The sequence below is a fragment of the Panthera onca genome, chromosome C2 (assembly GCF_046562875.1).
Source record: "Panthera onca isolate mPanOnc1 chromosome C2, mPanOnc1 haplotype 2, whole genome shotgun sequence".
NCBI classification, from domain to species: domain Eukaryota; kingdom Metazoa; phylum Chordata; class Mammalia; order Carnivora; family Felidae; genus Panthera; species Panthera onca.
Window position 1 is genome coordinate 131,723,067 of NC_138347.1, and position 25,732 is coordinate 131,748,798.

A 25,732-nucleotide genomic window follows, 5' to 3' on the forward strand; every position below is an offset into this window, starting at 1 on the left:
TGATTTCATCTCTAGGTCATGCTATGCCCAGTACAAGTACTAGAGAAGATGCTAAGCCTTGTTTCTTTGTAGCGGGGAATTATCTAACTAATTGGTGAATTATTTCAAGTTCCTTTCTTTTCTTCCCAGATGTGTAATCACTTAGGATCAAATGACTCCATGAGGTAGTCTTACAGGAAAAAAAAAAATCAAATAGGTTAGTATTATTAAGGGCTCTAGGAAGTCCTAGGGCTAGGAAATGGGGTAAAAATTTTAAATTTAGATACTAGCACATTTAAATAAGCAATGCTAATTTGATGATGTATTATGGAAGATACATATACAAATATTCTAATTTGTTGTCATACTATGGAAAATTGAAACCTGGACGTAGTATATCTGTACTGTACATTTCACTTCTTTTTAAATCACAGATTCTATGCACTATGAGTAGTGCCTAATTTCTGTATCTTCAACATCCAAGATTTTAATGTTAACAGCCCCGACTGGAAGGTCAGTAACTTAAGAAAAGAAATAATTTTATCCTTTTGGTTTAAAAACCAAATGAAAAGATAGGCACATTTATTTCATACAAGTCATACTCTGAACCTAAAATGGAAAGCAAAAGATTGATATGCACTTAACATATTTCAAGTTTTTGTAACAGACAAAAAAAGTCATACAAAATTTAGGTATGAGACCACGTCACTCAAGATAAAGTTGACTAGACAATGGCTTCTATGTTCTATCTGATGAGAAAAATATACACTTGACTATTGAGCCTTAAAGAATAAAGTAGAATAAATTGAAGACAGCTCCTTATACTCAACTGTTTCAATTACAAGAACTCAAAGAACCAATATTTTCCCTGTCATTAACAACAATATTTCAGTGCTAACACTGGCAGGTTAATATTGGTGATAAAAACTGGAGAGTGGTTTATCCTGACAGTTTAAAAAATGGGCAATAATTATAAAATACAAAACTCACTAATTTCAAGAATTAAACATGTAAGAATTTGAAACCCATTTCTGTTTCAGAGGGAAATATTCAACAGGAAAATGGACTTCAAATTTTGAATTTCTGCCCATATTTGCCACAACACACTAAAAAAAATTACCTACACTTCATCAAGCTAGTATAAAAACCGATGGCATTTCAAGAGTAAATCCAACTATTTCTTCAGCATGCCCAGTGAAACAGAAGGCAGGGAGAGAACAAATGATAGAAGTATGAAAAGGGACAGGCTCAGGGCAGTGCTGCAATCTAAGCCAAAAAAGATGCAGATTCACGAAGAGCAAGGCAGCACAGAATCTTCCACATAAACCCTGGTTCACGAACCATCTATTTGAGTTTAGGACTCTTTGAAGTATAGCACTCTATATTTCCTAAGAAAGATGCTTAAAAGCATACATAAAAAGACGTTAAGAAAAATAAAATCCAGTTATTCATGTGAGGTACTTGGATTTATATTTAAGGGATGACAAAATGATACTTGACAAAGTGCATATTTATATTTAACTCAAAAAAGAGGCATAACATGTTAATATAATCTGTTATAAATTTCAGCCCCATCACTATTAAATACTTTTGATTCTATAACTAAGTGTTAATTATAGACAAAGCTACTCTACCTAGAATGCCACTTGATAACCCTGTAGTAATTTTGCTAGACCAAAGACTCGTAACTTAAAACAAAACAAAACAAAACAAAAAAAAAGCAACCATTTACACTTACTAAGAAAAGCAAACATTTACTTCAAATTGCAGTATAGGCTTTTCAATCACAAAAAGAAAGAAAAGAACAGTGATCTGACAGTGGTCACATCCTGTGCAAAAAACGTGATACAAAACTGGTAACACAAGGTATCTGTGCTGCTTACATTGCAGGAAAAAGGAAATACAGTAGCTGAAATATGGCACTCCTGGGAATCAACTTCTAAACCAAAAGAATGCCTTTGAAATGACTAAATTTATTTGTGTATTAGTAAGAAAGCCCCACCACCATAAATAGTACAATATTTAAAAATTAAAAAAAATTTGTATCTATCTAAGATAGATAGTGTATAGTTAGACCTCTTTAAGTGCAAAGGTGGTTCAGGTTTTGTCTTTTTTTTTTTTTTTTTAATTAAATAACTGCCCATATGCTTTATAAAGTTCCACTCAATTGCAAAAGCCAATTTAAATCAAGAAATATGTTATCAAAGTTGCATAATTTCATTTGGGACTGCCAGCAGGTTAAAGTCTCAAATCAAGTCTTTAACATAACACTCATTTTTAGTCAATGGAAAGTTAAAAAGTTCTCAAATCTTCATTATCCTCTGGAACTTGCCCTTCTAAATGATCCTCAGACTGCAATTCCTAGTTTGCAAATAAAAGAATGCAATATGCATCATACTTCAAGAAAAGACGACGATGTCGAACTAACATGCTTCTGGATCTTTTCCCTGCTCCTTTCCACCTTCTTTATAATTTCGGCTACTATGCATACTGATGAGGTGAGACCCAAAAGAAACAGCAGATCTGCAAGAGAAAATAAGGTGCATCTTACAATTCTTTGAAACACAGTTGCAAAGTTTAATAGCTTACATTTTTCCAGCATTTTACCAGAACTTTTTAAAATACACTGTCTCACAGCATTCCATGGGGTACATACAATCAGCCTCAGTTTAAAATTGAGGAAAGTAAGGCTCAAAATGTATTAATCCCAAGTTATATAGCTAGAAAAGGCAGCAGCCAGAGCTAGAACCCAAGTCCTCGGACTACTTTCCCAGAACCATAACCTCATAACCATAACCTGTAACAACAATACAAGAGGCCTTTTCTATTTAATAGACCTTATACAGCCTTTTTAAAAGGCTATTCAAGCAGTGGTAACTGATTTGACTGAAAAATGCCTATCTAAAGATTACTTAGAAATTTCTATCTATTCCATTCGAGACCCTAGAATTCTACTCATCATTTAAAGATCATGTCTTTACAATAGTATCCACACTATCTCATTCTTATTCATTGCTTGAAAAACTGCAGCTATCTCCTTAAGACTCCACTTTTTTTTAAGAGGAACAGTGTAAATATGAAATTAAAATACTAAAAGCCAGTTCAACTTTAAGGTAAATTGTAACTTATAGCATAAAACACAGTGAGACTTCAGAACTTATTTTCATAAATACCCAAATTAACTTTAAAATACACCAGCCCTCACACTTACATAGAAGATTTATTTTTAAATACACTGTATCCTATACGTTTAATACATAGTATGTGAAAGAATAATGCCTATCTTCCATACAATCTGATTAAAATTTCCTGCTTTCAGGGTCAGACTGTTATTTTGTAAATAATGAATTAGCAAGTAAGAATAGTGAAATATTCGTTTAATTATTGACACTAACTTTAAAGAAGAGCAATCTGGTTTTCAGTGAGCTTAAATCTAGATTTTTCTTCATACAAGATTGAAAAGTTATAAACTACAATTACTCCATAACAAGTTTTTGTTTGCTATAGTTCAGAATCATCAAATACAATCTGACAACTGATAATCTATAAAATATTACAGGAAAAAAATTACAAAAAAATTTTAAAGTCTAGAGTTAGGCAAGTGTCTCCCCTAAACTTGCTCAAATGAAAAAAAAATAGAACACAGGTCTCTCACTTTTTTATCTCACTTTTTAAAAGGCAATTTTTATTCAAACAAATGCATTAGAAAATATAATACTTCATCTAAAATATATAAATTATAAAAAGATAACATTTTCTTTACCCAGTATACTTAGGCTCTCAGTCTGAAAAACTTTTTGAAGTGGAGGAAAGTAAATAACTAACAACTGTCCCATGATGGATCCAAGAACTGCGTAGCAAAACATTTTATTACTGCAGAGTCCAATCTCAAATACAGACTTGGTCTGTTGGCAGAGCAAAGAGATAAATATTATTCCTTGGTCCCTGAAACAACGTCTTTATTATTACAATCATCTCCAATTATTAATAAGCTGGACTGAATTTCACAATGGCAATAGCACGAAATCTCTTAATTTTAACTATTCTTTTGGAATAATTCAGATGGAATAAGGGTACAAATTAAAGCAGCTTCTCTTCGGAGCGCCTGGGTGGCTCACTCAGTTGAGCGGCCAACTCCTGATTTTGGCTCAGGTCTTTTTTTTTTCTTCAGGATTTTAAAAAATTTTTTATACGAAATTTATTATCAAATTGGTTTCCACACAACACCCAGTGCTCATCCCAACAGGTGCCCTCCTCAATGCCTATCACCCACCCTCCCCTTCCTCCCACCCCCCATCAACCCTCAGTTTATTCTCAGTTTTTAGGAGTCTCTTATGGTTTGCCTCCCTCCCTCTCTACTTTTTTTTTCCCCCCTTCTCCTCCCCCGTGGTCTTCTGTTAAGTTTCTCAGGATCCACATAGGAGTGAAAACATCTGGTATGTCTTTCTCTGTATGACTTATTTCACTTAGCATAACACTCTCCAGTTTCAGGTCTTGATCTCATGGTTCAGGAGATGGAACCCTGCATCGGGCTCTGCACAGACAGTGCAGAGCTTGCTTATGATTCTCTCTCTCTCACACATACACACATTAAAAAAAAAAAAAAAAAAAATGCTTCTCTTTATCATGAAAGAGTTTTCTCTAAAAGACTGAAGATTAACAGCAAGACCACAGAAAGAAAAGAAACTTTAGCATTCCAAAACATAAGAAACTTTATTTGTATGATTACTTTGATAAATCATTTTTTAAATTAATTTATTTATTTAAATTTATTTCATTAACATACAGTGCAATATTGGTTTCAAGAGTAGAATTCACTGATTCACCACTTACAGACAACACCCAGTGCTCATCACAACAAAAACCATTTCTATCCATTAAGGTAGATAATCTAAAAGCTTTTTTTTTTTTTTTTTTTTTTTTTTTTTTAATGTTTATTTGCTCTTAAGAGAAAGAGAGAGAGACAGAGTGCAAGCAGGGGAGGGCAGAGAGAGAGGGAGACACAGAATCCAAAGCAGGCTCCAGGATCTGAGCTATCAGCACAGAGCCCGATGCAGGGCTCAGACCCTCAAACTGCAAGATCATGACCTGGATTGGGGTCAGACACTTAACCGACTGAACCACCCAGGCACCCCCTCTAGAAGTTTAGACCTAATTATGTGTGTACTAAAAATGTAAAACTACCTTTCATAAAACAAAAAATGTTGTAGCTTATTCAAAACTTAATCTAAATTAATGATAATTCATTACACTTGGAAAGTTCCAGGATGGCAAATAGTAAAAGACGTAACTGAGGATTTATAAGGTATTCTAAAATTGAAATGAATGGTCAGGCCTCAAAATAGAACCCAGTTTTCAAAAACAATTATGCTCAAAAGTACTACTAGGTTCTAGCCCATAGCCCATTATTTTCTATCAAAACACTTCAATCAAGAAAAAGGCAATCACATCTTAACATACAACATGGGAAGAGGGGCCCCTGGGTGGCTCAGTCGGTTAAGCATCCGACCTCGGATCAGGTCATGAACGCCCAGTTTGTGGGTTCGAGCCCCGCATCAGGCTCTGTGCTGACAGCTCAGAGACTGGAGCCTACTTTGGATTCTGTGTCTCCCTCTCTCTGCCCCTCCCCCGCATGTGTGTGTGCACGGTCTCTCTTTCTCAAAAATAAAATAAACATTAAAAAAAATTTTTAAATGGGGCACCTGGGTGGCTCAGTCGGTTGAGCGTTTGACTTCAGATCAGATCATGATCTCACAGTTTGTGGGTTCGAGCCCCGCATCAGGCTCCATGCTGACCACGGACAGCTCAGAGCCTGAGGCCTGCTTCAGATTCTGTATCTCCTTCTTTCTCTGCCCCTCCCCTGCTCACGCTTTGTCTCACTGTTTCTCAAAAGTAAATAAATGTAAAAAAAATTTTTTTTAATTAAAATTAAAAAAGATACAACATGGGAAGAAAATCAAATTTAAAATGTCCTAAGCTCTGACACACTGACAGAAGTAATGGGAAAACATTAATATACACAAAATTGTTCTTGTACTTCTAACAACACTTTCTTCTAAAATGAGACTAATACCAGGGTGCCTGGATGGCTCAGTCGGCTAAGGATCTGACTTTGGCTCAGGTCATGATCTTACAGCTAGCTCATGGTTCAAGCCCCGAGGGCTCTGTGCTGACTGTTCAGAGCCCGGAGCCTGCTTAGGATTCTGTCTCCCTCTCTCTCTGCCCCTCCTCCACTCGCACTTTGTCTTTCTCTCTCTGTCCCAAAAATAAACATTAAAAACATTTTTTAAATGAGACTAATACCATCTTAAGAGAACCCATGAGTTTTGTCTAATACTCTCAGATATGTTAACTTGAACCTATTGTAAAACTACAGATAATAAGAGAATAGAAAGAAGAAACACCAAGTGCTGACACCTATGATTTTCTTGGATCTTCTGGTCAAAGTTAAGGCTATCATCGTCTCAAATGCCCCATCCCCATTATGACATGTTTGTGGGTAGACGTATCTGTATCTGGGGCTGTAATCTGTGGTGACAAAATCAGCTAAAACCCCACAATCCTTGCCTACTTACAATTAGTACTCTACCAATTCAATCAGCCAGCTAAGATCACCTAAGCTTACCTGGGATCTGGAACTTAGTGCATTGAACATATCGAAAAATACAAAGCACGTGAACGTCATTGTTGTGTCTCGAGGTGTTATCACATTGTCTCGTAGCTGTCACGAGAAAAAAGAATGATTTTCAGTGGGTGAATTTAATGGACAAATACTGCATGCTTGTAAAAGGTTAATATTTTCTTTGCTTTAAAATGAAAGAGCTGTAGTCTAAGATATAAAACATAGAAGCTGGCTATACTTCCTATATGCCATTTAAGAAAGTCACTAATGAATAGCTGTAATTTAAATAAAGTAAAAAGTCTTCTCACAAACCACATATTGGATATTAAAACAACTTTCTTTTTTGATGTAATAAAATAGCAGTAAGGACTCAGATTTTCTAGTTTCTCCCCAAATTTTAATATATTAATTTTTATTGTACTGGTATGTCTCTGCAGATTTAAACTATTCTAATAAATGAATAAGCAATTCTATTAACCCATAAAGCCTGAAATCAAACTATTTTTAAATGTTTTTGTTATCATGTTTTCCAAAGAGCTCTCTTAACTTTCCAGGCTTCTATGTAAAACACCAAAAAAAGTGAATCCTATCATACAGAATGCATGTTATTAAGGCAGAGCTTATCAAGTAACTATACCTCCCGCCAGAAGACAAACAAAGTCCCACAAACAATGATTATAGATGAAACAAGTATTTTAAGTATCAGGTTTTTGGTCAATATGCTGTCCTTCCAGTTTCGCGGAGGTTTACGAATGACATCTTTATCCACTGGTTCTACTCCAAGGCTTCAAAACAAATGGAAAAGTGAATTACTTTAAAGTTTTAGGTTTTGATTTGTTATTTTCATAATCCCATTAACCTCAATTATCCAGGAAATGAAATGTCTTCTTATGGAAACAAAATGTTGACCATAAAAACCTTGGCTATAATTACTCAAAAATAACCATGGATTTTATCACTCTTCCTTCTTTTACTCTTGTTTATTTGGCATAGTTTGATGGGAGATTGATGGTCAAATTTCAAAAAAATTGTCCAACTTCATTTACATATAAATTTACTTATTTCAAATATGGCCTGAAATACTTAGCTACCGCATAAACCCTGAAATACCTTTTCAGGCAAGGAGATTTTAAGCAGGATGACTTATTGTAATGGCTGCTGACATGCATCAGTCAATTATTCTTTCTGCTGGGAAGCAGCATCTAAGGCCCCATTACAGAAGAAAATACTTACATGCTTAAGTCTCAATACTTTCCCAAAGTCTCTAAAATTGACAAAAGAACCCAGGTAGTAACACTAAACTCAGGATTTCTCCATTACATCCCATTCTTAGAGACAAAAGCTTTCTTCCTGAGAACAGGAACTGTATCTATATACCCTGATCTGTTCTCAACTTAAGAATGGGCATCTAACACAGTGCAAAAGCTCGGTCCATGACAGGTCAACAAACACCCAAAGAGAGTAAATGATATATGCACACATCATACAATGTATAACAAACGTGTTGCTGCATGATAGATTTCCAATCCTATCCATGAATAAAATATTAAAACTTAATCATCAGTATATCACACCTTCCTTGTCTTTCTACTAGCTCATGCATAAAAAAACTCTTACCTCTGAGCTGGAGGTCCATCCATAATTATATTGATCCACAAAATCTGCATGGCATTGAGAGGATTAGGAAAGTTCATTAATGTAGCCAATGAGATTAAAGTTAATGCTGCTATACTCCTGTTGAAAAAAAGTAATTGAAAAAAATCTGTCAGCATAGTATACTTCCTACTACTTTTATAGCACTTCCTTAGCATTTGAAAATCTCATTTTACTACTGTGCTTTTAAAGGAAGTCTGTATATCCAATTACCCTATGCTTCATTCAGGTGTGAATATTCTGAAGCTAAAGTTAAACTTTATAATCCACAGCATTTAAATAAAGGATTTCAAGATGTTTAGATAATAACAAATAGAGGAAGATTTTAAACACTGAGTTCAGAATAGCTGTTATTACAGTATAGTTAACAGTTTCAACAATATTTTGGCAACTATTTTTTGACTACAGAAAAGCCCTTCTACTTTTGGAAAAAGATACCAAGGAAACACACTAAGATTTGACACTGCTTCCTTGGTTATTTCTGGAGCTAGTAAATAAACCACAAAGGTTTATATATTTTGATGATGACTTAGACATCATCTCTTTATCTTGCCATTTTTAATTTTAGGATAGAATTAATTTTCATTTTGGAAAAGTTACATATGAACAACACTCAGAAATAGCCAAAAAGCTTCTAAGCATTCTGCTTGAATTCTACTTGTCACATAATTTATCTATAAGACCCATGGTGACAAACTTCTTATAAACTTACGTGCTCAGCTGGAATCTAACAAAATTTTTAATATTATTATAAATCCCTTTACCCTCTTCAATTGCAGACCTGAAAGTTAAAAAAAAAAAAAATAAGTGATAATTATCATACAAAAATAAAGATATATTTACTCTAAAACACCAAAGACCTACTTTTGAAAACAAGTTTCCAACTGATATAACACATCCATCACTAAAAAAGAGTCTGTTATTTTCTTCACATATTAAGATTAGAAACAAATATGGAAACATTATTCTGGTAAAGAATTAAAGTCACATCTGTGAAGCTCTACCTGAACTAATTTCATTATACAATATTAAAATTCTTATTCTTAAAGATATTTCAACATTACAATCATAACACTGTCTTTTTACACAACAGACAATACTACACATTTATAACACTAAAATAATGAGCTTCTTTACCCCTTCAATTTTATTTTTCTTAAAGGTAAAGACGCATGCATGGTAAGGAATTAAATTAATGTATGTCAGGAATTAAATGGCAATAAAATATATTAGAAATCTAGCACATAAGCTACTATTGTTCCTACATACAATTAGAAATTCTGCTTTAACAGAATTATATAAAGAATATGGTTTACAAAGATTCATTTAAATTCTCATTTGGTTAAATCTAGGAAAATACATGTTTTTTAAACAACTTCCCCTTCCTTTCAAGATTTTTATACAAGTCTCAGAATGCAAAGAAAAAAAAAACCCTATATCCCTACAAAAGCGTGGCAATTCAGAGCTCCCGCATGCTCCACTTCAGGCCCCGATGGGTTAATGAAGTACCCTGGACATTTAATTAGCATGTGTCACTGAACTGAGGAGGACTCAGGTTATCTAACAGGTGATTATCAAGTAACAAGAGTCAGGGGACCCCCACATGAACATTGTGCAACTGACATTACCAGGTATAACATAAGAATCTTAAATCAATTAGAAACCATGGCTGAAGGAGACAACGCTATTTAAAACATAATCACTTGTATCACTGACAACAGGGACAATTACAGACAGAAGGCAATAGGTATGGATAGAGATTTGATTATTTTAATACTTATTGTAAAGCCACATAGGCATATTTCTAATAGACTGAATTTAAGTAGAATAAAGGCTCCATTAAGGTTTACTGCTGTGCCACTACACTGGTGGCCAGAAAAATGTGACATCTGGCTGGCACTCAATAAATATTTCTTAAATGAGTGACTCTGCCATTTATTATATCCTTTTCATTCCATACAGATAATTTTCTTCGAAACTATACCCTAGGCCATAAATAAGATTAATTAATCCTAGTAAAATAGTTCATCCACTGTGCACATATTTAAACAGTGACTATACTAATTCTTTTCCAGTTGAACTGTCTGGAGATGGGTACAGAAAAAGATGGGAAAAGATTCTCTGATGTGCATTCACTGAAACAAAACTTACATTATGGTTTGGAAATCATCATCCACAAGGATCATGTCTGCTGCCTCTTTGCAAACGTCTGTGCCAGTCTGACCCATTGCAACTCCAATGTCTGCAGCCTTCAGAGCAACTGCATCGTTGACTCCATCTCCTGTCATGGCTACAACTGAGCCGTTCTTCTGTAGAGACTGGAGTGGGGGGGCGGGGGGGATTCTGATAAAAATGTTGCTTCCACAAAGATAAAGGGATAAATAACTCCTATTTTACTCATATAATAAAGACTGGAAACAAGACAGACCACCAATTTTTCAACAACCTTCAATATATGGAGGTGTTAAGATAAAGTTTAGAAAAAGTTTTTATTAATAGTCTCATGTGTGAGAACCATGTCTAAAGTCTGATCTAGAGTTAATTATACAGTGGCTCTCAGGGGCAATTTTGCCTTGTAGGGGACATTTGGCAATGTCTGGAGATATTTTTTACTATCATGACTGGATGCTACTGGCATCTAGAGGGTAGGGGCCAGGGATGCTGCTAAACATCCTACGAGGTACAGGACAGGCCCTCACAACAAAGAATCCAGCCCAAAATGTCAATAGTATGAAGGCTGAGAAACTTTTAACTAATGCAATGGAGGGCTATTGTGATTAAGAACTTAAGCCCTTTAACTAATGGATACTACGTCAGTTGCTTTGTATATATTTACTGATTAATATAAATAACCATAAGTTTTTAAATATTATTTCCTCATAATATCTCCTTTTCTTGCTCTATTTATTCAGTTTCTAAGCAATTACTGCTAATTACACTGGGATGATTTGGCTATGGACTCCTGTCAGAACATACGACTACAATGTCAATGTTTTAAAGAAGGTTGTACTTGCAGATATTTCATTCAAGGTTTCTTCTACATCTTCCTTTGCTAACTACATTCTCTATTAATGCTTCAATTTCAAGCTCTAAAAAAAAAATAATAATCACCTCTTTTGCTTCACAATACCTTTTACTTTAATGTTCTATCAACATTCCTAGTAATGCAATCATAATGAAAGACAAGAAGTAGCATGTTGGAGATAGCGATAAAACAATTGGATTTTTAGAGACCCACCTTAATAATTTTCATCTTGTGCCTTGGACTAGCTCTGTAAAATACCGCAACCTGTAAAAACACAGGATACACTAAAAATCTTCAATGTTAAGAAATATCAGAATAACTCATGCATTTATGACCCAGATTTTTAAAAATTATCTATTTAAAGTATATTTACTTTGCCACAGAGATCAAGTTTAAGCAATAGGTCATATCTGTTAAGACACTCATTTGACATGATCACTTCAAACTTTACCAACAGTAGCACCGGAAATACACAATCTAAACAAGTTATCCAATTTAACCCACTATGTTTAAAGTCTGAAGAGAAACAGCCTTATTCTTGAAATGTTTCAGAGACAGAGAAGGAAGAATTCACCTCCATATGTTTCTTCATTACACTGGCAAACAACAAAAACAGCCTTTTCCCTTCATTCTGTCTTCAGGAAGGATAAAGAACAGCTGCCTTTTTTGCTGTTGTTGTGGTTTTGTTATTGTTGTTGTTTATAAAGTGTCAAGTGTCGGGGAGCCTGGGTGGCTCAGTTGGTTAAGCATCTGACTTCGGCTCAGGTCATGATCTCACGGTTCATGAGATTCAAGCCCCGCATAGAGCTCTGTGCTGACAGCTCAGAGCCTGGAGCCTGCTTTGGATTCTGGGTCTCCCTCTCTCTCTCTGCCCCTCCTCTGGTCATGCTCTGCCTCTCTCTCTCAAAAAATACATAAACACTAAAAAAGTAATAAAAAATATAGCATCAAGTATCTGCTCATTCTCCCTCTTCATTTTAATTCTTTAGGTTCTCCTACACTATATCTCCAACAGTTTATATGATCTTATCCCTCCAAACCATGCATTTAATTCCCTTTTCTGATGCCATCTCCTGGTCTCCTCAAACCCCTTCACTGTGCCCCAAAGGCAGACATCAACAACATCCCCTGTATCCTCCGCTTTTGCACATTGCTCTAACTTAATTTTGCACACAGCAAAGCCATCCCTACAGTCCTCCCAAAGAGTACCACCAGGAGAGCCTAGACAGGGGTAGGTGTCTTTCATTCCCCCTTTTTTATTCATAAAACCTCAGTTTTGAAGGTCACAGGATACTATACTTCCTACTAACTGCAGGCATTCACTGCTCCAGGTCACTCCCCCATGTTTCACAAAATGTTTTTCAGATTTTTGTTTTAATGAATACAATGTTGTATTAGTTTCACATGTACAACACAGTGATTCACAATTCTATACATTACACAATGCTCACCATAAGAGTAGTTACCATCCATCATTACACATTATTATAACACTATGGACTATGTTCCTTACACCGTACTTCTCATCCCTGTGACTTAATGAACTTCTGCTTCACTGTCACTCTTTCCAACAACACTTAAGTCACGGCGATTTTAATAACTACATAATATACCATTCTTCTCCCTACTGTCCTAGAGGATTAGTTCATACTAAGTTTTCTCTCCTCATACTTCCAATTTATCACCATCTCCACCCTAGGCTCCGTTGACAACTTTGCTTCCCACTTCAAAGAAAACAGAATGAGGAAAGAACTTCTCTAATTCCCACCATCCAATATCTGTATCCAAGCACTATCCTTTCCTTCTCTCCTTTTATTATAGATGAACTAAATATGCTCCTAGCACACGGGTCAAATATTCTACCTTCTGACCTATTTAAAGATCATTGCTCCAGAAATTCTATCCTCTCTTGCATCAAAATCTTTTCCTCACTGACGCATCGTTATCATCAGTATACAAACATTCGATTATTTCTTCCATTTAAATAAAAATAAAACCAAAAACTTCCCTTCTTGTTTTGGGCACTACCCTACATTTTCCTCCTTCTTTATAGCAAAACTCCTCTGTACTTGCCATCTCCCATTTCCCCTTTTCTCATGCTCTCTCGACTCCATCCCAGTTGGGCTGCTGCCCCCACCACTGCGCTGAAACCCCTGCTGAAGACTATTAAAGACGACCTGCTTTGCTCATACCAGTGGTCATTTCTTTTCTGACTGACGCTCTCAGCAGCACGCTAACATAGCCGGTAATTCCCTCCTCCTGAAATACTTTCTGCTCTTGGCTTCCATGATCACCTGGTCTTCCTCCTACCTTTCCTGGTCTTACTTCTCCTGGTCTTCCTCCTACCTTTCTGGCTGCCCCTCTTTTGCAGGCTCCTCCGGACCTCCCTGAAGTCTGAATCTTGGAATATTTCAGGACTCTGTTCTTAGATTCCTCTCTACAAAAGGTCTAAGAATCTCCACCTGTCCCTAGGTGATCTCATCCAGCCTTAGAGATTTAGATTTTATTTTTATGCATTTTTGTCTTCAACCCCAGAATCTCTTCTAAAATCCAGACCAGTGAAATTAATCCACCCACCTATTCCAAAGTTCCTTTTGGATGTCTCATCTAAGACTTAAAAATATCACAAACTGAACCCCTTTTATTTCCCAAAATACATGTCCTTCATATCCTCTGCTAATGGCAAGTATATCCTCCTAGTCGCTCCGGCTCAATTCCTCCTCTTCTCTCACATGCCACAAGCAGTTTAACAGCAAATCCTATTGGCTCCATCCTCAAATAAATCCAAACTTCAACCTCCTTACTCTAAACCCATTGCCAATACTCTGGGCCAATATATGAACTGATTTTTTATTTCTGCCCTTGTCTCCTGCAGTCTCTTCTCAACGAAGTGACCACAGTGAAACTGCTAAAACAGAAGCCAGATCACATCTGTCTTCTGCTCAAAACCCTCCAATGACTTCCTATCTTCCTCAGAATGAAAGCCAAAGCCCATTACTACCTACCCCTTCCTCCTCATTTGTCTTTTTTCACCTGAACTACACCTACGCGGCCTCCACCCTGTTCCTTAAACACACGAGGCACACTCGCCTCAAGGTCTTTGCACGTGTGTTCCCTCGTCTGGAGTGCTCTTTCCTCAGATATTACATGGGCTGCTCCTTTGTCAAGCAGTTTCTCGGTAATAAGGTCTTTCCTAGTCATGTTATCTAAAGATTTCAATTTACCTCTTCAATCTTTACTCTCTCTACTCCCTGCTTTTGTTGGTGCTCCTTAGCACTTATCTGACACAATGTATATATTTACTTATCTTAGACTATAAGCTCCCTGAAGGCAGTCCTCTATAAATACATATAAAATGAATAAATCACTGAATTTAGTACCATCAAATAGACTGTACCCAGTTTCTCTCCCAATTTTAATAACGGTCTAAAACAAACGAGGATTATTTTCTTAGGCAAAAGACTCAATTTAACTGTAACATCACATTACTACTTATGCCTAGGGCCTTTAGATACCATGAATCACATAAATCATATTTGGAGAATATATTTCGTTTTTAAAAAGCTCAAAATCCTTTGGACTCTTTAGTATGTCATTAAAAAGGACTAAAGTACATCTGTATTGAAAGTATATTGTTACCTTCTGAGTGACAATTCAATATTACTGCAGAAATTAATCATATAGCACACAGCATTGAAATACAGGAGTATTTAGCAAAGACTGCAGATTTTCCAGAATATTTAAATCAAAGGCTAACTACCACCACTCAGGTTGAACAGAGTAAAATTTTGCCTTTGTTACACTCACTGCACGTCATTTGAACCATCGCAAATCATGCCATTATATCACTGACAATGGCAGCCACGAGGACATGCCAACTGTTGGACTGAAAGCATATTTCTTTTGTACACTAACAAATTACTTGACGTGCAGCCGGTATAGCTACGACCTGATATAAGATTTTAGTATTTCAAAGGTTTGATGGCAACTCAAAAATAAGAGCAGCAGTTTCGAGACCAAGCAGATTTTAATGAAAACTCAGTTGGCGCTTTGCATGTGGTACAGAGTAAAATTTGTTCTTAAAGCACCAGAAGAGCAGATCAATCATTTAGGTGACTAAAAACACTAAATTTAGCGACTCAAAATTATGGCCTAAAGAAATAAGATTTAAAACAAAAAAATATGGAAAGGACTAGAGACTGAGCTACATCACTGTATCACAGAGCTAGATTAGACTTGGGGGTAAATGAATTTCCTCTATTCATAATCTTTTCACCTTTATATCCGTTTCTCTACCTAACAACAAAAAAAGAATATACTGATTAAAGATAAAGCACACAATAAAATCATGTAGCTTGGAAGCAAGAGAGAAAAAGATAGGATGAGGACAGGATGGTAAAAGGACAGTGGAAAAGAAATAGAACTCTGAAAAGGAGCAGGTTTAGGGAATAATTTTTTCTCTTCTCATTGGTCCTTCTTTACAGTGTCATATTTGTGGTTAGCACTCAAAGGTTTTTTTTTTTTAATGTTTATTTATTTATTTGAGAGAGAGCGAGCAGGGGAGGGGCAGAGAGAGAAGAGAGAGAAGGAATCAAAGAATCCCAAGCAGGCTCCACGTTCAGCACAGAGCCCAATGCAGGGCTCAAACTCACAACCGTGAGGTCATGATCTGAGCAGAAATTAAGAGCTGGATGCTTAACCAGCTGAGCCACCCAGGCACCCCATCACTCACAGTTCTCTTGATCAACATTAATAGACAAGGGTGCTAGGAAAAGGAAGTTAAGAAGAATACAGGAAAATACTAAAGGAGAAATTAATGAAAAATATTCCTGGAATTAAAATAACCTGCCGAAGTTTCCCCAATCTTCCAGGAAAGATATAAAGATACCAGATGCATTGAAGAAAAGAAAAAAAACAAAAACAAAAAACAGGTGACTGAAATAAAATATTTACAACCTACCAAAAACCAAACAGCACACAGATTGGGGATTCTATTACAGGAATTTGATTAATAGTTTTGGTAGTAATACAAATGAAGGTACTGCTATTAAAAAGAACAAAAGAGGATGTCCACTTCTATTGATGGGAAATATAGGACACACTACAAGAAATCATAAACAAAAAACATTGAGAACTCCTAGATAGACTTTCTAAATAATTAAACGAAATTGAGTTTCCATGCTACTCTTTTGTTGGCTCTAGGTTAAAAGGACAGAGTAATGTTAGAAATGAAATATGAGACTGAATTATGGAAAGAGGAAGCTAAAAAACATTTTAGTAAGGAAAAGAATTAATATGATTTAGTACATGTGGGGAAATCTCAGTAAGCTGGCAATTTAGAAGTTTTTTGCTTTTAACACTAATAAAAGAAAAGCCATTCAAACTGGTATGAAGTAAAAGCATTAGACCAAGTATATATGTTGGCTGTAAGAGAGTTCCATAAACGTAAGATGAAGTGGGGAAGAAAACAAGTTACAGGATAAGGGCAGTCCACCTAAGCTCAAAGAGCTAAAACAATTCATTAATAGTATTTGCAGAAAAGATTTAGGTATTCAAAAGAAATACCTGGAAGGGAGCTCTGGTATTTATGGAATTCCTCCTTAGAATAGGACAAGGTGAAGCAATTCAATAAGCTTCTCACAAAGCTTAGGTTTTATATTGTTTTAGTCTCTTTGGAATAGCATCAGGGTATCTGCCATAATTAATGCATAATTTGCCCAGGCTGATGGTGTAATTTGTAATTTGCAATTTGCCTCTTCCTTCTCTAAGTACCTTGAAGTTGGTTTCCAGAGTTCATTAGCATTTTTATCAGAGAGCCCAGAGAGTGAACCAAGAAAGCAAATAAAATGAAACTTCAAATCTGTCAATTTCACTACTTGTCACCATCTCTGGGAATAGGTTTGGAAGAAAAGGTTGAACAAAGGTCTAATGGGAAAATGTTTAATTAACTGCAGATTTCACATATATTGACTAATGTACACTCTGTCCCAATACCCCTAGGTAACCTAATACAGAATTTATTCTTTCAGAAATAAATGTCAGGAAGAAACTATCACGAAAGGACACACACACACACACACACACACACACACACACACAAAGTCGTGTTCAAATATGGAAACAGCTTCCTCACTAAATGTAAAATAAAGCAAACACACACACTGCTCCCAGATGCTCTGAAAACAGCATTCATGAGTGACTAGAGCTTGAGCAAGAGAAAACAAATGAGTAAAAGAGCGCATTTCTACTAGTTACTGTATCTAAAATCTAAGCACAAGTGAGGCTGATGGCCCAGGGACTTAATGCTACTGTAAGAAGCACAGTTTGTGGAAATATAAGCTAAACCTTTTCAGAGGACAATTCACCAATATGTGCTAAGCATTTTATAAATGTGTTGGTCATCAGTCCAATCTTTTCACATGATGAAATTTATTCTACAGAAATAATCAGAGATAGGCACAAAGTCATGTACAATAATATTTAATGAAACAGTAAGCAACACATGACAAAGTCAGAAGTCACACAGACCTGGACTCCCAGTCCCAATGCCACTGCTATCACTTATCAGCTCTGAGATTTCAGATTAGTATCCCAAATTCTCTGGGCCTCAGTTTCCTCATCTGTAAAAATGGGTCTGCCCATCTCTTATAAGATGGCTATTAGAAGTAAATAGATAACGTATGTAATATATGAATTGCCTGGTACATGGTAAATAGTTGCTTACTCTTATTATCCTTGAAGCATTGTTTACAGTAACAAAAAATAAATGGAAGTTAAAATTTCAACACGAAAATGATTATATAACCATGTATTTGCTGTGTGTTTATACACACATAATATATCCAAGCAAAATACTGTGTACCCATTAAAAACATGTTTTATAATGATAACTTATGATTACAGAAATGCTGATGTTAAATGAAATGTTCACATTTATAACACTATTAAGTTCCAACCAGGTTTTGTCAAAACACATTTTTTAAAAAACACATGGGTTGGGGCACCTGGGTGGCTCAGTCACTTAAAGCAGCCAACTTCAGCTCAGGTCATGATCTTGTGGTCTAGGAGTTCGAGTCTCATGTAGGGCTCCATGCTGACAGCTCACAGCCTGGAGCCTGCTTTGGATTCTGTGTCTCCCTCTCTCTGCCCCTCCCCTGCTTGCTCCCTATCTCTCTCTCTCTCTCTCTCTCAAAAATAATAAACATTAAAAAAAAAAAAAGACATGGGTTAACTTATTTTATTATTTTGGATGCTCTGCACAACCTTTGAGTATCTGGATTGTTTGCAGGTAGTTTCCATTCTAGCTCTTCTCTAGGTTTTCAGTTTTTCTACAATGAACATATACTACTAATGAACAAATTTTCTAATCAGAAAATTGTATTATAAAAAGCTTTGAGTTAAGATGTGGAATTAACCTAAGAAAATTCAGTGTTCTATGTAACTTGCAGTTTTGAGTGTAAAATAAGTGAAGAAGGTAGCACATTTTATTACTGTCAATGAATAAGTAGAATATGCCTAATAAAATAAATGTCAGATGATAAGCACTTATTTTAAAGGATACATAATTACAGGTACATAAATAGGCTGAATAACAATGATGACAAGAAATTCGAACTGTCAAGAACTTAGATGTAATAATGCTGCCTATCCCTTATGGGGCGCTTCCTACAGGACCTGTGTACCCACAAATCAGTCTTTGAAGTCCCCCGGAAAACATCCTAAGATACTAAAATAATCTTACACTTGAAGGCTCTGAAGAAGTTGCCTGTGTTATAGAAGAGGAGATACTTTTCCTATAAACAATTTGTTAGAAAAGCATTACAATCAACGGTAAAAAAGGCATTTCAAAGAAAAAAAGCAGTCTTTTTTTTCCAATTTATTTAAACTAAAAGAAAAAAAAGAGTCTTTTCAACAGATGGTGCTGAATAATTGAACATCCATCTGCAAAAAACTGAACCTTAACCCATTTCTCACAACATACACAAAAATTCAAATTGGATCACAGACCTTAGTGTAAAACCTAAAAATGTAACACTTTTGGAAGAAAATATAGGTAAAAAAAAAATCTTTGTGACACTGGGTTAAGCAGAGTATTCTTAGAGAAGACATCAAAATCATGATCCATAAAAGAAAAATAAATTAGACTTCATCAGAATTTGAAACCTCTGCTCTCTGAAAGAGTGCTAAAAGAATAAAAAAATAGGCCAGTAGGAAAAAATATTTCAAATCATATATCTGGTAAAGGACTTGTATATATAATATATAAAGAACTCTCAAATTCAGTAAGAAAACAGACACAATTTTTTAAAAAATAGGCAGAGCAGACACTTCACTAAACAAGATATCTAAATGGCAACTAAGCACATGGAAAGATACTCAACATCATTAATTGTGAGGGAAACACAAATTAAAACCACAAGAAGATACTACTATAAACCTATTAGGATGGGGTGTGGGGGAACTAACAATCCCATGTGCTAGGGAGGATGCAGAGCAATCAGAACTTGAAAACATTGCTAGTGGGAACGCAAATAATAAAGCCATCTTAGAAAACAACTTGGCAGTTTCTTACAAGGTTAAGCATATACTAACCATGTGACCCAGCAACTACTCTTAGGTATTTATCCATGAGAAATGAAAATTTATTTTCATACAAAAATCTAAACACAAATGTTTATAGTAGCTTTATTAATAATCAACAAAACCTGGAAATAATACAAATGTCTTTAAACCGGGGAACAAGTAACATTCCCCCAAACACTGGTATACTACTCAGTAATTAAAAGAACAAACTATTAATACTCACAACCAACATGGATAAATCTCAAAGCATTATGCTAAATAGAAGAAGAAATTCAAAGCCTCATACTATAGGATTCCATTTTTAGAGTATTGTGGAAAAGGCAAAACTATAGGGACAGAAAACAAATCAGCAGTTGCCAAGTGCTAAAAGTAGAGAGAGGAGTTGACTATAAAAAGGCACAAGCGAATTTGGGGATATAATGGAACTGTTCTATATCTTGATTGTGGCTGGATGCAAGACTGCACGCATTTGCATTTGTCAAAACTCAGAACTGTACATTAAAAAGGGTAAATTCTACTGTATGTAAATGATACCTCAATTTTTCAAAAAAGCATTAAATACTCATGCTACAATTAAATCAAAGGGGTAAGAAATACAAAGTAATGGTCTCTCTCCACTCTGTATTTTTTACATACAATACAACCACTTAACCTTCATAGCACCTTCCTCAGAGGAAAGTTGGTTCCTGCTAAAGTTAACAAATGTGTGCTGGTATTCATAATGATCATAAATAATAAATACTCTCAATACATCATAAATATTCTCAATGATAAGGCTGACTTCAGTGCTAAGATTTAATTTCAGGATGTGGTTCAATAAATTTGGTGGTCCTGTCTCCATTGTTCCCAAACAGTTTCATTAAGATAACAGTAGAAATGTTAACACTTAGAATAAGGTTTTTCCACCTAAAAGGTGGCCTACCTTTGGTACTATCTGTGAAAGCTGCTGGACATCCATTGCATCTATTTCTTCTCCTGAGACTGACTGGGAAGTTTTGGAATACAATCCCAGACGACTAGCTAAAGTAAAATGGGAGAGAAAACATAATTAAACAAATTAGTTTTGCTTGGGGCTCCTGGGGGCTCGGTTCAGCATCCGACTCTTGATTTTGGCTCAGGTCATGGTCCCAGGGCCATGGGTTCAAGCCCATATCAGGCTCCATGCTGAGCATGGAGTTGGCTTGGGATTTTCTCTCTCTCCCTCTGCCCCTCTCACCGCCCCCCCCCCCCTCCTGCTCACACTCTTGCATTCTCTCTGTCTCTAAAACCAAAAACAAAACAAAAAATTAGTCTTGCTTGCTAGGCTACTCAACATAATGCTCACTTAATGTGATTTGTTATCCATTCTCTTTTTAGGCATAAAATGTCTTTATATCAAGGGATCATAAGACAAAATACTAGTAAGGCAAACCTATATGAATTAGTAAAAAGTCTGGCGTTTTCTGTTTGTTTTATTTTTGTTTATATTTAATAAAGAATTTTCACTATTTAAACTACTATACCTAAGAACTGAAACAAAGCCAATAGCTTTTGCTTAGCAGCTCAATTTTTTAAAAAAATTTTAAGTGTATTTATTTATTTTGAGAGAGAGAGAGAGAGAGAGAGAGAGAGAGAGAGAGAGAGAGAAATCCCAAGGAAGCTCCACACTGTCAGTGCAGAGCCAGACGTGGGGCTCGAACTCATGAACTGTGAGATTGAGATCATGACTGGAGCCAAAGTCAAGAGTCAGATGCTTAACCGACTGAGCCACTCAAGAGCCCTAGCAGCTCAATTTTAACATAGATCTGAATGCATTTTAAGTAAAGTATCCAAAGCCAGACAAAACAGTGGTGGATCTGTGACAATCATGTAGTATATGCAAGTGAAAATAAATGTTAAAAGGTTTTTCTAGGTATAACTTTCCCAACAATGTTATGTTTCTGGTGACATATTCTTCTTAGATAGCATAAAATATGAAACTCCTATTCCAGGCTCTCATCATATTATTAAAATCAGAATTAATGGACTTAGCAAGCTTAAATTTATCAGTATGAATTATAGTTTACAAACTCCAGAATATTAATTTTCAGTGTCCTTTTTTTCCTCTTATTACTTCTTAAGGTAATCTTAAATGGCATTCAAGCGACAAAAGCATATACATAGTGTAATAACAGAAATATTTATACAAGCTATTTTCTTTCAAATTAGGTCCAAGTTAAAGTCTGCTTTAAAAATTATCCTCAATTGAAACTAGACCACTTTCTCACACCATTCACAAAAATAAACTCAAAATGGATAAAGGACCTGAATGTGAGACAGGAAACCATCAAAACCTTAGAGGAGAAAGCAGGAAAAGACCTCTCTGACCTCAGCCGTAGCAATCTCTTACTCGGCACATCCCCAAAGGCAAGGGAATTAAAAGCAAAAGTGAATTACTGGGACCTTATGAAGATAAAAAGCTTCTGCACAGCAAAGGAAACAACCAACAAAACTAAAAGGCAACCAACGGAATGGGAAAAGATATTTGCAAATGACACATCGGACAAAGGGCTAGTATCCAAAATCTATAAAGAGCTCATCAAACTCCACACCCGAAAAACAAATAACCCAGTGAAGAAATGGGCAGAAAACATGAATAGACACTTCTCTAAAGAAGACATCCGGATGGCCAACAGGCACATGAAAAGATGTTCAACGTCGCTCCTTATCAGGGAAATACAAATCAAAACCACACTCAGATACCACCTCACGCCAGTCAGAGTGGCCAAAATGAAGAAATCAGGAGACTATAGATGCTGGAGAGGATGTGGAGAAACAGGAACCCTCTTGCACTGTTGGTGGGAATGCAAATTGGTGCAGCCGCTCTGGAAAGCAGTGTGGAGGTTCCTCAGAAAATTAAAAATAGACCTACCCTATGACCCAGCAATAGCACTGCTAGGAATTTATCCAAGGGATACAGGAGTACTGATGCATAGGGGCACCTGTACCCCAATGTTTATAGCGGCACTCTCAACAATAGCCAAATTATGGAAAGAGCCTAAATGTCCATCAACTGATGAATGGATAAAGAAATTGTGGTTTATATACACAATGGAATACTACGTGGCAATGAGAAAAAATGAAATATGGCCTTTTGTAGCAACATGGATGGAACTGGAGAGTGTGATGCTAAGTGAAATAAGCCATACAGAGAAAGACAGATACCATATGGTTTCACTCTTATGTGGATCCTGAGAAACATAACAGAAACCCATGGGGGAGGGGAAGGAAAAAAAAAAAAAAAAAAAAAAAAAAAAAAAAAAAAAGGTTAGAGTGGGAGAGAGCCAAAGCATTAGAGACTGTTAAAAACTGAGAACAAACTGAGGGTTGATGGGGGGTGGGAGGGAGGGCAGGGTGGGTGATGGGTATTGAGGAGGGCACCTTTTGGGATGAGCACTGGGTGTTGTATGGAAACCAATTTGACAGTAAATTTCATATATTAAAAAAATAAAAAAAAAAAAAAAATTATCCTCAAGTTGAAAGGGAAAACTAAATTTCGTTTCCTTTCATGTGCATAATCTAGTACTTTTATCCACAGCATAGTGGATTATGAGATTAAAAATAATAAACTATTCTTTTGTGAATAAAATACATGTGATTTCCTAACAGTTTAGCTATGTATTTTCAATTAACAGCATTACTTTTGAACCTAAAATAAATTTTTCCCACAATTTTCTATAGAGTATGAGCAAATAAGAGTCCATTTTAATTGCATAATGTCAATATTACGTGTACATGCTTCATATCTAATGGTTCACAAAGCTATGTGCACTGCAGTTAATTTCAGAAAAACTATTTTTAAAAAAACAAAAAAAACCAAAAAGGAAACAGCCTAGTTATACCAATTGCAACTGCAGTCTCCTGTGAGTCTCCAGTAATCATTTTTATTGACACTCCTGAGGCAATGAGTGTTGTGACAGCTTCTTTCACACCAGTTCTAGGAGGATCAATGATTCCCACCAGGCCAAGAAATGTCAGCTGTCCCAGTTCTGGACCAGAAGCTAAAGCTAGAACTGAGGAAATAAAAAAATCGAAAAAAGGAAATGTGAGTCGCATAGCATTACAATTTACTTGACAAAAGCTAGAGACAAATCACTAAGACTGTAATCTCATAGTAGTTATTATATAATCATTAAATAACCAAATTATTACATGTTAAAACATTAATTTAATGGTTCTAGATAATGGGGTTGCTTTAAGCTATTAAAAATTAAAAGGAATCAGACTAAAGAATAAGTAGAGATGGCAAGTAAGAAGTGAAAAAGAATGTTTTTATAAAGTGACTCCGTGTGGCTCCTCTAAATATCACCTATTAGATCTTTAGAAAATATAATTAGTTATTTGGAGAAACTATGGGTTTGCTGAGCTTTGAAAATAGTTTTAAACAGACACCTCAGAGGGGGGTTGCTACTAATGTGTCTTCATCTTTCCATTTTATAGGTCTCCAGAACACTGAAGCCTTGGAGAGAAGACTTATTAATTAATTATACATAACATGTAACAATTTCATACATGACAAACCCTGGGAGGTTAATTTAATCTGTAAAGTGACTGTAAAACCACTAATAACACTAGTTTGATTTCTCTCACTCTTTTCATAACATTGACAGGTATGTCTTATTTGTAACTTTGGTTCTCTAAGAATATCTAAATAACACCACCATATCATTATTTGTGTCATCCCTGGACACTTAAGATACAACACAAACTACTATTCATTTCCAAATATCATTTAGCTTAGTCTCACAACTCTGGTAACTACCTTATGAGCCAAAGGGATGTGTCTCCATCTGGAATATTATTAGACTGAACAACTTACAGAAAAAAAAAAAAAAAAAAAAAACAACACACACACACAAAAAAGCACACCAACTGAACATATGTATCTCCTGGGGAAACTGAAAAGTCATAACCATGATCACAAACAGTATCCATTCTTATTTAAGCAGAAGGTTCAAAGGATTAGATATATTTGGAAAACCAAGGTTAGAGGCAAATGACTTCTATTTTTCCGATGTCAGAGTCATACACCTAACTATGTAGATGTGTGCCCCAAAGGCTTTCACCCTGGAGACAATGAGTCTCCTGACAGTCCCTGGTGTTGGAACAGAGGCAGAAGACAACAGAAGGAGATAGTGAGTACCAATTCCTATGTCAGCAAACCCTAAGAAAGGGAGATCAGCTCCTGGCGCTCTCAATAGAGGGGTGGTATTAGCCTAAAGGTTAATATCCTGTATTTATTTGTTTGTTTCCTCAGCACAAATAAAGATGCACTACTACTGTTCAGGACAAGGGTAGGTAGACTTTTTTCGTGTGGAGGGTCCCTGACTAAAACATAAAAACAGAACAGACTCTGACTTCAAAATTAAGAACCACATGTATTTAAGAAACTTAAATTTTGTAAGATGTAACCTAAGTATGTATCAGGTTAAATCTGAAGTCTTCCTATTCCCCTTATGTTAATTTCAGAAGGAGAAGAAAGCGGAGCTTAAGCACAGGAAAAGACATGAAGCAAGAGGCAAAAGACCAGAGTGTTTCCTAAAGCCCTGGAAGAGAGATTTTCTCGCTACCAACTCTGGTCTGTTTCACAATGTTACAACACCAAACCACACACACACACACACACCAAAAAAGACCTCCATAATCCTTCAGATGAATAGAGTCAAAATAAAAACGTATGAAACCTCTGAAACTTCTTTAGGGTCCCTAAATCCAAGCCAACTTTGGATTAACAAAATCTTGTTAAGAATAACAAAACTCTGCCTTCAAAGCCACAAGAATACCTTTCTAAACCTAGCTTATTGTAAGAGCAGAAATCCTGTAGGCCTATCCAAATGTTTTTTTTTTTAATT

The 25,732-nt window shown here is 35.7% G+C and overlaps 1 protein-coding gene across 2 annotated transcripts in view; it reads right to left on the reverse strand.

Moving 5' to 3' along the window:
- Nucleotides 1-25,732, reverse strand: part of ATP2C1 (ATPase secretory pathway Ca2+ transporting 1) — a 172,686-nt gene that overhangs the window by 14,172 nt on the left and 132,782 nt on the right. Inside the window, exons 18-27 of one of the 2 annotated variants that reach the window (XM_078432345.2) lie at nt 23,723-23,893; nt 20,785-20,882; nt 11,493-11,543; nt 10,406-10,572; nt 8,967-9,035; nt 8,219-8,335; nt 7,239-7,386; nt 6,605-6,700; nt 3,743-3,884; nt 2,408-2,502 (exon numbers count right to left, since the gene is read on the reverse strand). In XM_078432345.2, coding sequence (XP_078288471.1) covers nt 2,408-2,502; nt 3,743-3,884; nt 6,605-6,700; nt 7,239-7,386; nt 8,219-8,335; nt 8,967-9,035; nt 10,406-10,572; nt 11,493-11,543; nt 20,785-20,882; nt 23,723-23,893 — 1,154 coding nt within the window. Of the gene's footprint in view, nt 1-2,377; nt 2,503-3,742; nt 3,885-6,604; nt 6,701-7,238; nt 7,387-8,218; nt 8,336-8,966; nt 9,036-10,405; nt 10,573-11,492; nt 11,544-20,784; nt 20,883-23,722; nt 23,894-25,732 lie in introns of both variants that reach the window. The other variant, XM_078432344.2, reaches the window with a different exon arrangement.